Source organism: Sciurus carolinensis, chromosome 13, assembly GCF_902686445.1.
Source record: "Sciurus carolinensis chromosome 13, mSciCar1.2, whole genome shotgun sequence".
Lineage (NCBI taxonomy): Eukaryota > Metazoa > Chordata > Mammalia > Rodentia > Sciuridae > Sciurus > Sciurus carolinensis.
In genome coordinates, this window is record NC_062225.1 from 69,590,921 (window position 1) to 69,603,449 (window position 12,529).

At 44.0% G+C, this 12,529-nt stretch overlaps 1 protein-coding gene across 1 annotated transcript in view; it reads left to right on the forward strand.

The window, feature by feature from the left end:
- Xdh (xanthine dehydrogenase) overlaps positions 1-12,529 on the forward strand; it is a 64,150-nt gene that overhangs the window by 45,520 nt on the left and 6,101 nt on the right. Inside the window, exons 25-32 of the mRNA XM_047522902.1 lie at positions 4,088-4,279; positions 4,595-4,740; positions 5,422-5,503; positions 6,025-6,120; positions 7,013-7,141; positions 7,781-7,855; positions 9,725-9,777; positions 11,764-11,878. Coding sequence (XP_047378858.1) covers positions 4,088-4,279; positions 4,595-4,740; positions 5,422-5,503; positions 6,025-6,120; positions 7,013-7,141; positions 7,781-7,855; positions 9,725-9,777; positions 11,764-11,878 — 888 coding nt within the window. The remainder of the gene's footprint in view (positions 1-4,087; positions 4,280-4,594; positions 4,741-5,421; positions 5,504-6,024; positions 6,121-7,012; positions 7,142-7,780; positions 7,856-9,724; positions 9,778-11,763; positions 11,879-12,529) is intronic.

Genomic DNA, 12,529 nt, shown 5'->3' on the forward strand with positions numbered 1-12,529 from the left:
CCACTTCTCTCTGCATCCTTAACTTGATCCCATCTTTCACCACATTAGGTAGTACTCACAATTAGGAAGTGAATATGTCTTTGGAGAATTTTCTTCTTCCTATAATATGTAGAGGGTTCTATAAATGTCCATTAGATCCTATTGGTCGATGATGGTATTGAGTTCTTTTATATCTTTTCTGATTTTCTAGTTTTTCTATCACATTTGAGAGGGGCATTGAAATATCCAGTTGTAAGTGTGGATTTTTAAATTTCTTCTCTTCGGTTCTATGGATTTTTACTTGACTTCTATTTTTTAACTCTGTTATTAATACTGTTTTTGTTGGTAGATGATGAAATAATGATGATGAGTTCTAAGATTTTAGACATTATTTAAACTTCTATTTTATTTGGCCTTTTCAAATAAAGGAGGAGGAGCAGATAGGCCCCACCTACCTACTGCTAGGTAGAGGCAGACGTCTTCATTTCCCACTGGCCTTTTGTGATACCTGGGGCTGGGGCAACTCCTTCTTCCTGCTGGCAGGGGGGACGGTCTCAATTTCTCATGTTCTCCAGGGTATCATGGTGTTCTCTTTATCACTGTACTATGGTTAAAGCATTGACTCTTCAGTAGGCCTCCTCTGACACCACCCAGCAGGGAATGAAGGAAGAGCGGCTGTAGGCGTGGAAATCCAAGCTTCTTCTGTGTTCTCCAGTGGCTCCAGGGCTGTGGGTAGGGCCTTATCACTGGCCATCAAGGACAAAAATCTCAGCTTCCTACCAGACCTCTCACACGTCCCTGGCAAGAGTGCTGGGGCACCCAGTGCAGCCGAATGGATGTGGAAGTCTAGGCTTGGATTTTATAGGTGTGAGTAGCAATGGTACCACTGATTTTTTTTTCCTGTGGTATTTAGCTGGAGCGGAGCAGCTATTGTCGAAAAGTTTTCAGTTTTGTTGGGTTCCTCCTTCCCTGGTCTTCCGGCTGGAGAGAACAGGATTTAGAGGATGGGGGGCCTCTTTGGACTCTGTGATCATTGGTATTTTTAGATTACCTGTTCTTATTCCAAGTTTAAGGTACACGAGGCAAAAGGAACCCACCTGGAATTCATCATCATGTCCTTCCTCATGTCCTGAGTTCCCTTGTGGTTTGGCCTTTTTTGTTCTTCTTCTTTGAGAATATTCTTGTGTTGCTGCTCTTTTGGTGGGGGGGGGGAGATATACACACACACACACACACACACACACACACACTCACACATACATACAGATACATATATATGTCACAGTTTTAGTGGCACTTGGTGGGAGTAAAGTTCCCCTTTACTATACATTCATGCTAGGTTTCTCCCAGAATAGAAAATACTGAGTAATGTCAAATGCAGTTATTAAGTGCTTTCATACTTCGTCTTAGTTGAGGCTCCTTTGATCACAGTATATACAACAAGGGAAAGTCAGAAGTGGAAATTTACACACCTCATCGTCATAATCACAGCTTTGGCAGATGAACTTGGAATGTTGAGTTGTTTAGAAGATAAAATAAAGATAAAATAATTTGTGAGAAAATTAACAAATTTACTTGATGGTACTTTTTAAAGTACTTATCAATTCTTAGTTTTTTTTATTGTAAACAAATGGGATACATGTTGTTTCTCTGTTTGTACATGGAGCAAAGGCATACCATTTGTGTAATCATAAATTTACATAGGGTAATTTGCTTGATTCATTCTGTTATTTTTTCCCTCCCCCCCACCCCTCCCACCCTGCTTTTCCCTCTATACAGTCCTTCCTTCCTCCATTCTTGCCCCCCTCCCACCCCCCATTATGTGTCATCATCCGCTTAACGATATGAGTTACATATATATAAATTATTTAAAAATGTAACACATTTCAGGAAAGGCAGAATTTTCTTATTATACCCTTGAGATCCCACCCCTCTCTGCTAGAGGCTGTCTAATTGGCTCAGTTAAGGGGAATTTATACTTCAGATCTAGAGTTAAAATTGTTCAAACAAGGAAATATTTACAGTGTTCTCACCATGTATAACACATGCTTTTTGGTGTTGTGGGAAAACAACACAGGACTTGTCCTCAAAGATCTTACAAGATTTTTAATTCACTCTGGTGAATATTTCTTGAGTGTCCAGGGTGGCAACCTAAAGAAACACATGACAAGGTTTCTGCCCTTAAGAAGTTCACAAGCAGCAGGGATAACAGATTTTAAAAAGCAATAGAAAGTGCAGGTGGACAGTGTCTAAGGGAAAGCAGAAATGCACTTAATTGAAATGTAGAAAAAATCTTCTAGGATGACTAAGACTGAAATGACTGGAGACACATAAAGCAACTCGTGAGAAAGAGAGACTACACCTGGGGAAGTAAACTGGAGCCGAAATGAAACCAACAAAAACAATAAAAGCCATCATCTGTCTTCTCAGAGAGGTTAGGCATTACACCCGAAAGAAAGAACAGAATGCTGTAAAAATGGAACAAAGAATAAAAATGTGCTCTTGTGAGTTAAAACTATAAAAGGAATTGAAAGAGACTTGATGACTCTCCCCCAACACAGAAAAATAGGGGAGAAAATACAGGAAAATTCAAGGACCAGTCCAGGAGGTCCTAATAATATAAATAAAGAATAAAAGAAGAAAGAAAAAAAAAAAGAGAGAGAGAGAAGATGAAGCTATCAAGAAATAATTCAAGAAACACCTTCCAAAACCAATGAACATACATTTTGAAATTCAGAGGCCATCAAACAACCAGTACAATAAAGAAAAACAAGCTTATGCTAAGTTAGATCATTGTGCAAATTAGAAACCTGGAGACAAAGGAATGCTATAATTTTCAGGAAGGTAAAACCAGAACACTTTCCAAGAATTAGAAAGTCATTGATTGGACTTCTCAATACTAGGGAGCTAGAAAACACTAGTAGTAAGCCTTCAAAATGCAGAAAGAAACTGGAAAACCCATGTCCAACCTAGAATTGTATACACAGCCAAATCATCAATTAAGGGTGAGCATTTAGTAAGACATTTCAGATATACAAGGTGTTGAAAATGTCCCTCTTTGTGCACCCTTCCTTGAGAAGATATTGAAGAATACACTCCAAAAAAACAAAGGTATAAAACCAAAAAGAAGGGAAAGGCATGGAATCTACAAACAGAAGATTCAAAATACAGGAGAAAGGAATCCCTGAAGGTCACAGCTGAGTGGGTAGCCAATTTCAATTGGAGGCCATCCAGTTTTAGGAATGATTTCTTTAAAAAGATGCAACTGATAGAAATTTTAATGTGAACATATTGAGAGCATATTTTTAGAACTGGGGAAAACTTTAAGTTGGCTGACTAGTAAGTGAATGGAAAAGGAAGCCAATGAAAGAATAATGTCAACTATTAACTTCAGGGTGAAAAGTGATATCAAGAAAGGCAGAGGTAACCATAGTGTAAGTACATGTTTCAGCTTTAATATTTACAGAGTTCTGATGTCAAACTGACTACTGACCCGAGCAAAATACAACTCTATTGGGGACAGGAAACTGGTATCTTTGTAGGGAAAAGGGATCAGGCAGGAATTAAACCTTCCTTTTCTATAGGGGGAAAATAATATAAAAGTCTAAAACTGGAAAAGTCAAGATGTAGCAATAGAAAAACATTTTTTTAGAGATGTGGGAGTTAATCTAAATAGCTACTAAAGAACAGGAGAGGAGAATTGGAAGCCCTTGCTGCTAGAGAGTGGAAGGAAGGAGTGGAGGGGGCTGCTCTTTGTCATAATGTGACCCATAGAAGCATATGACTCTTAAGCTGTTTGCAGTGCAGCTTGATTGGAATTAAAAACTAATTTTCAATGAATTTAATGAAAATCAGCTTTTTGAAATACATAGGAAGGTGATGGATGGGTTCCATCTAGAGGTCTGAGATGGATTTCCCCATGGAGGAGCTGAATGAGGGTCTGAACAGGTGGATATGGTGTGGCAGGGAGGCCGTTCAATGCCCTGGGCCAGACAGGCGATGGCGGGGCTGGGAGAGGCAGGCATGGGTGCAGCCCTCACAGTTGCCGATGGAGGAGCCCATGAAATCCGTGCTCTCTTCTCTCCTGTTTTGGTTTCCTTGGCTTCAGATAATGGAACGAGCTCTATTCCACATGGACAACTGCTATAAAATCCCCAACATCCGGGGCACTGGGCGGATATGCAAGACCAATCTGCCCTCCAACACGGCCTTCCGGGGCTTTGGGGGTCCCCAGGGGATGTTCATTGCTGAGCACTGGATGAGTGAAGTCGCAGTGACCTGTGGGCTGCCAGCGGAGGAAGTAAGCTGGGAACTTGGTGGCACGTCAGAATGGATTAGTCCATTTTGGGGGAAGAGTGACTTTGTGTCTTGGGCATCTACCCTGGGGACAGAGGATGAGCAGGTGCTGCTGAGCGGGCTGGAAGCTTAACTTTAGGCTGTCCCCCTAGCCCCACAACCTTTCCATGGCCCAGAACCCACCATGGCCCCCATTGCTGAGAGTTACCTGAATCCCGTTTCCTTCATTACATGGCATTGAATGGCTTCCAATAAGCTCTCACGAATTGCAAGGTTGGCTTTTTACCAACAAGGCCTCAGTGTTTCTCTCCTTGGGAAGGTGCGGAGGAAAAACCTGTACCAAGAAGGGGACCTGACACACTTCAACCAGAAGCTTGAGGGGTTCACCTTGCCCAGGTGTTGGGATGAGTGCCTCGCAAGCGCCCAGTATCAGGCTCGGAAGAGAGAGGTCGACAAGTTCAACAAGTAAGCACCAGGAGCAGGGAGTCCCATCTCCCTTGGGTTTCCTGCCAAACCCCAGATATGAAGCTGATAATTTACTGTGGAAGTTGCCCACTCACTGGTAACTACCCCTTTAAGATCGTGTAAAGATCTTCAGCCTCCGGGTGGAGGGTTCAAGCCTGCACGCAGCGTCATAGTCCACCCATTTTGGCCCATCCTCTGAGCAAGGACATGTACCTCCAGGAGCACTGTGTTATCGACAGCCCTGGCCTTGAACTAAGGACACTGCAGCTACATGCCTGTCTTTGACACTAAACTGTACATGTGACCCTGGAAGCCATTCTGTCTCCCTGGAGTGGCCCTCAGTCCCATCATCTATAAAGTGGGGCTAATCAGACAGAGAAGACCTTGTTATCTTCCTCCCTAGGACAAGGACAGTCCAAGTTCACTAGGGCACTCTGAGCCAGTGCAGGTTCCACCCAGGGAGACAGAGTGACCGTGAGCTCCCCTGCAGCCACACTGGAGGACTGGACCCAAATCTCTCCCTCTCTCATTTTTGTCTACACTATTGAGGCACAACTCAGTTATGACAATGACAATACAGGTGGCTCTAAGATTTGATACAAAGATATTGACTGAAAATATGTCCAAATTGATATATAAATATGTAGCAAAAGTTCTTGAAGAATGTTCCTTTATCTCCAGGGAGAACTGTTGGAAAAAGAGAGGACTGTGCATAATCCCAACCAAGTTTGGAATAAGCTTCACTGTGCCTTTTCTGAACCAGGTATTTGCTTTATATATAGATCTAGTTTTTCCATTTCCATAGGACCAATGCCCCGCTTCCCTCGCCTGTTGCAGGGGAAATCCCACTGTTACTGGTAATCAGAGCTGGCCAGGGATGTTCTTTGCTGTTGAAATGGAAGTTAAACTTGCATATCACTATCTGTCCAATATGTCACAGGACAGTGAGACTCAGAGATCTGGGGTCAGCCTCGAGTCCTTAACCTTCCCAACGGCAGGACTTGGTCAGCTACTGTGCCTTCAGATACAGAGTGAGGACAGAGATCAAAGACAAATGGCCTGCTTCTCTCTGAGGATGAGACAGAGAGATACAAAACCACTTTGCAAGCTTCTGAAGGCTACCTCATTAAATCATGAGACTTGCACAGTATAAATTTTGTCTGGGGTTTACATCCGCGATGCTGCTGCTTGCTTCTCTTTCCTGGGCTCCATTCCTTAGGTCCTAAGCCTTAAGCTGAGTTGGGATTTGATGAATTTGTGTCCAGCATCCTTCTCTTTCCTCAGGCAGGGGCCCTGATTCATGTCTACACGGATGGCTCGGTGCTGCTGACCCATGGGGGCACTGAGATGGGCCAAGGCCTACACACCAAGATGGTCCAGGTGAGCACCTGTTGGCTGTGGACATTCCCTCTGGCACTGTGGCAGCCATTGTGAGGGAAGATGCTGTGAGAAACCCAGCAGTGGGATGTGCCAGAGCAACCGGGGCCTGGAATCTCACGTACACGTGGCCTTGGGCCAGCCTTCTCCCCTCTTGGCCTCAGTTTCTTCATCTGCAAAGGAAGGGATGGGTTGATGCTCTCTGAGGACACTTCCATTACCAATGCGCTAGGGCCCTGGGACTCTGTGTAAGGTGGGGACATTGTATGTATTTTTTTGTTGTTGTTGGTGGTGGTGCTGGGGATTGAACCCAGGGCCTTGTGCTTGTGAGGCAAGCACTCTGTGAACTGATCCCCAATCCCCAGCACCACTCAAACAAAAACAAAAACAAAAACAAAAAAACCTAAACTAAATTTAGGGACTGGGGATATAGCTCAGTTGGTAAAATGTTTGCCTCACATGCACAGGGCCCTGGCTTCAATCCCCAGCACCACAAAACAAACAAGCAAACAAAAAAACATTGTATGTATAAAGGCAGCTAGTTTCCCACACTCCTGAAGAGCTCTCACAGGGCAGCCAGGATAAGGGGGCTGCATGAGAGTTCGCACAGCTGCTGGACCCCTGAAGACTGGCCAAATTGTTTTTTTTTAAAGACTGGTGCTAGCTTAAAAAGGTACTTTTAGTCATTGATGGTTTTATGAATGTTTTATCCAACCGAACCATTTTATGAAGTGCTCCAAGTTCAGCCAGGTGTGAGAACATCCCAGAATCAATAGGATTAGAGTTGACAAAATTGTTTTCTTGCCTCTACTAGTGGACCTGAACTCTTCTAGGGAGAAGGCAACCATGCTCCATGACAGCCTCTTCCCTACAGGGTGATCTTCTCTTTTTGCAGGTGGCCAGCAGAGCTCTGAAAATCCCCACCTCCAAGATTTACATCAGTGAGACGAGCACTAACACTGTGCCCAACGCCTCTCCCACGGCTGCCTCCGTCAGCGCTGACATCAATGGTCAGGCTGTTTATGTAAGGAGCCTGCAGGAGCCAGCACATCAGAGGGCCAGCTCAGGGCTGGGGGCCTGGAGAGGCTCCTCAGTGGGAGCAGTTCTCTGGCTGTGGTCATACCGTTGGCTCTGTTACCCAGGAGGATGTTGCCTCCAAACACCAATTAACAAGAGAAGTCCAAGAATCCAAATCCAACTTCCATCAAAGCCAAGAGCGATAGGTGCAGAAGGGGAGGGAAGATGGAGGGAAAGCAGAATTTTCTAGAAAGGTTCACTCTGCTGTTGGGACTGGCCACAAGATAACTGACTCAAGTGGAGATTTGATTATGGGTTGGGTAAGGCCAGACTCACTTACTTCTCTCCCATGTTGGGGTGTTTGATGGAAGAAGGTACCTATTTGGGAGGATTGCAAAAGTTCTCTGTCAGCTCAGGAACTAGGTCAGGAAAGCCTCTGCAGACAAGAACCTGTGGTGGCCCCTTGGGGCAGGGCCCTGTGACTTTCATCCTGGGCCTCAGTCACTCTGGAGGGTGGTAAGGCTGTTTGAATGGAACCCTGGGCATAGCGTTGCTTGGAGGTGGCCTTACCCAGGTCCTTGGGTTTCATCTGGGCTGGAGAGGGCAGAGGATTGACTTGTCTGGTGTGTGGTGGGGGTTTCTTCAGGAAGCTTGTCAGACCATCCTGAAAAGGCTGGAACCCTTCAAGAAAAAGAATCCCACTGGCTCCTGGGATGACTGGGTAAGTCTGAGCCAATCTAAGCCGCTCTTGCAAATGGAGGGAAACTAACAGCATCAGGGCCTCTGTCCCTACCTGGAACATGGGTAGGAGATAATGATCTACTCACACAAGCAGCGCAAGCTCAGGTGGTCTGCAAGGTTTCACAGGACAAGTAAAAGCTCAACCTTACTTGGCCTCTTTCTCAGAGGAAAGTAACTCGAAGAAAAGATTTGATCCAGGATCCAATTCCCTTGTGGGAATTGGGGTTAGGGCTGCCTGAGACTGAGAGGATGGGGTGACTGCCAAATGCACCTCCCTATGATGTCTTGAGCCTGGTCCCACATCACGTGTGCCCAGCAGCCTCTGTGAGTCGTGCTTCTTCAAGCCTCTATCTATCCAAGGGCTGCCCTGGCAGCCTCTCCCTACACCCAGCTCTTGAGTCTGGGTCCACTGAGTTGCCATTTATGAGAGAGCTTCCATTACTCCTGTGGTGTGACAAGTGGCACAACGAATACTCCCGTAAGAATGAGCCCAGTTCTCTGAATTCTAAACCAGATGCCTGCATACAGGAAGCCCTTAGAGGGAAGTTGCCAAGAGTCTCTCTCTGGCTGGAGACTGCAGCTCCTGCAACAGCAGAAATATCCCAGTACTGGAACAGGAGACCAGGCATAATAGTAACACATTGAATGGAACGGCATAAGAACCAAGCTCCTTCAACACAGCCTAACCTCGTCTTCCCAGGTCTCACATAACCTTGACTTCCTTCCCATGTTTACAGATACCGAATGCATAAATAGCGCTTGGATGTGGTTTGTTCTGGTAGTTTGCACTTTAGTGTGGATTGGCAGGCAATTGAAATGTTTCCTGTCATTTGACTGGTTGATCTGAGCTCTGTGCTCCACTACCAGCCATGTAGTCCCATGTCCCTTAGAAGCAGATAACCATGCTTCCTAAGCCACAATCACCAGTATGTACATGCACACACACACGCGCACACACACACACACACACACAAATTATATTACATACTTTTTGCAGATCCTACCCCAAGATATTTTCTTGAAGCCTTAGTTTTTCCATCTGTAAAATGAGGATAATAGTACAGATCTTATACAGTTGTAGTGAATATTAAGATAAGATATGCAAAATGCTAATTAGCATCTGGTACCTAGTAAAGAGCTTGGTAATTGACAATAATGATGATCCAAATTATATCAAGCACAGCTTAAATCTTGATATGCCAGTGCATGGGAGTACCCCAAAATCTATTCATTAGACAATTAAAGTATGGATGAATAGCTTTATTGGTAGGAAGTTATAAGTAAAACATAAGGTTAACATGTTAAGTATCAGGAGCACTCTAGACAGTTACTTTTAAAATGGTCTGAGTAGGAAAAAAAAATCACCAAAGGGAGGTGAATAAAGGGCCAAGTTTGTGCTAGTCTTGGAAGAAAAGATTCTGGATAGAAATAGTGGAGGAGCCACATAAATGTGGGGATGTGGAGGGGTTGGGAAAGGGCTCACACTGAGTTTGGCTGGGGTGAATTTGGTGGGCTAATAAAGGCCAGAGTGAAGGCTGTGGTCCTTAACGTCAGGCATGTGCTCCACAGGCAATAGGGAGTCATCCAGAGATCTAGAGTAGGGGAGCAGCCTCGGCAGTGTGGTGTGTTAAGATGGCCACTCTGACTGGGCTGGGGAGGTGACCTGAGGCAGGGAGTCCAGTTAAGGGGCTACTGTTGCACTCCAGGCTCCAGATGATGAGTGCCTGGTAGAGGTGGTAGGAGTAGATCAGCTTACAAATAAAGAGGGTGAGCTCATGAAAGGTGAAGGCAAGTCAGGCTCTTGGGAAGCCATGCTTGCCACTTCCTGATGGCCATTTCCTCCCTTCAGGTCACAGCTGCCTACTTGGATGCAGTGAGCTTGTCTGCTACTGGGTTTTATAAGTAAGTGTGATCCTGCCCTGCCTGTCCCACCACGTGTGGTCATCCTAGGTCCCCTCCAAATGCTGTCATCCATGCTCAGGAGAGAGTGGTTCTACTGAAACTCTGATCTCCCTCGTGGACTTCTGCTAATTTGAATCTAAAGATGCCCTAGCTTTGTGGGATTACCAAACCACGGACCAAGGAGGCAAAAGCAGGAGCTGCCATATAGGAGACCAAGTTCTTGTTCGGGTCATAGAGTATAATCCTTCGATCAGGGATATCAGTGGTTCCTTTGGATCCTGTTTCCTTTCTTTCCAGACTGGGCCAATCAACTACTGACCTTGCCCCAGCATTCTGCAAGTTCTGGGGTGTCTGCTGCTTGGGTTGGGTAACCTCTGTGTGCTTCTTTGTACCAGGCATCAGACTTCTACAGAGTAGCTTTCCCTCAGAATGGAGGAGGACATGCAGGGGACGGGGGAACTTTACTAATGCAGTGAGATTTAGAAGGGAGCACATACCTTCTGCAATTTTAAAATTCAGTAGCAGTGTGAATAACTGGGGGCCCTGCCCATCTGACTAGGAGCTGTCAAAAGAGTTCATCATATTTATTTTCAGTCATAATGTTTTAGCTATCTCTGGGACATTTAACTAGGACCTTTTCTTTCACAGGTCAAGAGATTAAAAATAGTTTGCTTTAAAATCTTGCATGAATGTATGAATATTATTAATATATATGATAAATACACATGAATATTATTAATATGTATGATAAATATACATGTATATTAATATACATTAATAATATGTATTTATCATATTATTAATATGTATGATAAATATACATACATAAATATACATACATAAACACATATATACATATACCCATATACATATACACATACATATATACATATACACATAGTATGTGTGTATATAATATATGTGTGTGTGTGTATATATGAAATGTTTGGTTTATATTCTCCAGGTTATGTAATGTTTGACTTATACAAACACAAACTAATGCAGATTTTCTCTTTAAGTTTCTATTATATTTTTGAAGTTCATTAAACTAGGGTTTTATAAAGGAGAGCTAGATGAACATAGTGAGGTCAGAGGTCAAGGTGGTGGTTTCCCCTGGGAGAAGAAGCCTTTTCCCTCAGTCCTGTATTATTTTTGTGGTTTGGGGTCTTATCTGTTCACATTATTTCTGTGTAATACATAAAATAACACAGGTCCAGTGCAGTATAAACTCTGTGAGAATACACACAAAAGACACACATGCATATGACTCCTTCAAAATTGGACTTTTGTGTGTGTGTGTGCAGTGCTAAGGATTGAACCCAGGGCCTTGCTCATGCCAGGCAAGCGTTCCACCACTGAGTGACATCCCCACCCCACAAAATCAGAATTGTATAAGGTTTTCAGGATCAAAAAAGAAAAAAAAATCATATCAAGAAACATTTGTTTCTATTCATAACAGTTTCCTCAAATCCCTTGTTGAAATTGTGGAAGTGTCAGGAAGTGGAGAGTGGCACTTAAAGATGCCCCCGGAGTTGGCACAAGCCCCTGGTCTTGTTCACTTTCACCTGGGGACAGGTGAGCAGCTGAGCTCATGTGACCAGCCCACACGCCATCACGGGCAGAGCTGTAGTTCTGAAGACTTTGGATTCTAGTTCATTCCATCTTTCAGTGTGACTTTCATGTCCCTTCATGAGCCCAGGCAAATCTGTCACCTCTGTTTCTATTATGCAGAGCCCAGCAGGCTGATACTAAATGTCACTAGGCTCTGCAGAAAGATTATAACACAGGTCGTAAAAAATAGAGCAGAAAATGCTTGGTGATATCTGAGTCTCATTAAAGTTTCAGAATATTCAAAACAAATGGGTTCTTTTTTTAACAACTGAATGAAAAAAAAAAAGGGTTTAAAGATTGTGTGGAATAAGCTGTGGAATATGGGGAGGGGTGGGCTTATCCTAATCTGTGCAGCATCTTCCTTTTCTCTCCCAGGACACCCAACCTTGGCTACAACTTTGAGACAAACTCCGGGAATCCCTTCCACTACTTCTCCTATGGGGTGGCTTGCTCTGAAGTAGAAATTGACTGCTTGACAGGGGATCATAAGGTAAGAAGTTTATAAAGCCTTAGTCCTGAGGAAAAAAAGAGAAGACAAACAACTGACTTGTAATCCTAAGAGCTGGTAGAGACAGGCTTTCTGGTTGGGAAAATAATGCCTTACATCAGGAATAGGCAAATATTGCATAGAGGGTCAGAAAGATCGTATTTTAGGCTCTATGGGCCAGGTAGTCTCTGCTTCATCCACTCAACTGTACCATGGCAGTGTGACAGTTGATCTGATGTAAGCAAAGAACATGACTGTGTTCTAATAAAATGTTATTTATGGACACAAATTAGAATTTTAGATCTTTTTTTTTCTTGTCAAAAGATATACATCTTTTTATTTTTTTCACCCATCTAAGAATGTAACTCTTAGCCCATAGGCCCTATTAAACCAGAGAAGAGGCAGGATTCAGCCCCGAGGACATAGTTTGTTGACCCCTTTCTTATAATGTTTACCCAGACTCAGGCTGAAGGCCACAGGTCCCTGAGAGCCTGTCCTTGCTACTCATGCATGAACGTGTGCACAGTTAGTTCCGATCGCTGAGAGGTCATTGCAGCTCCCTGTCTCCTACCAAGCTGCTAAGATCAAACTTCAGCAGTGACGATGGCAGTGGAGACATGGTGGAAACTTAACACCTGTGTCTGTGTGTGGGGC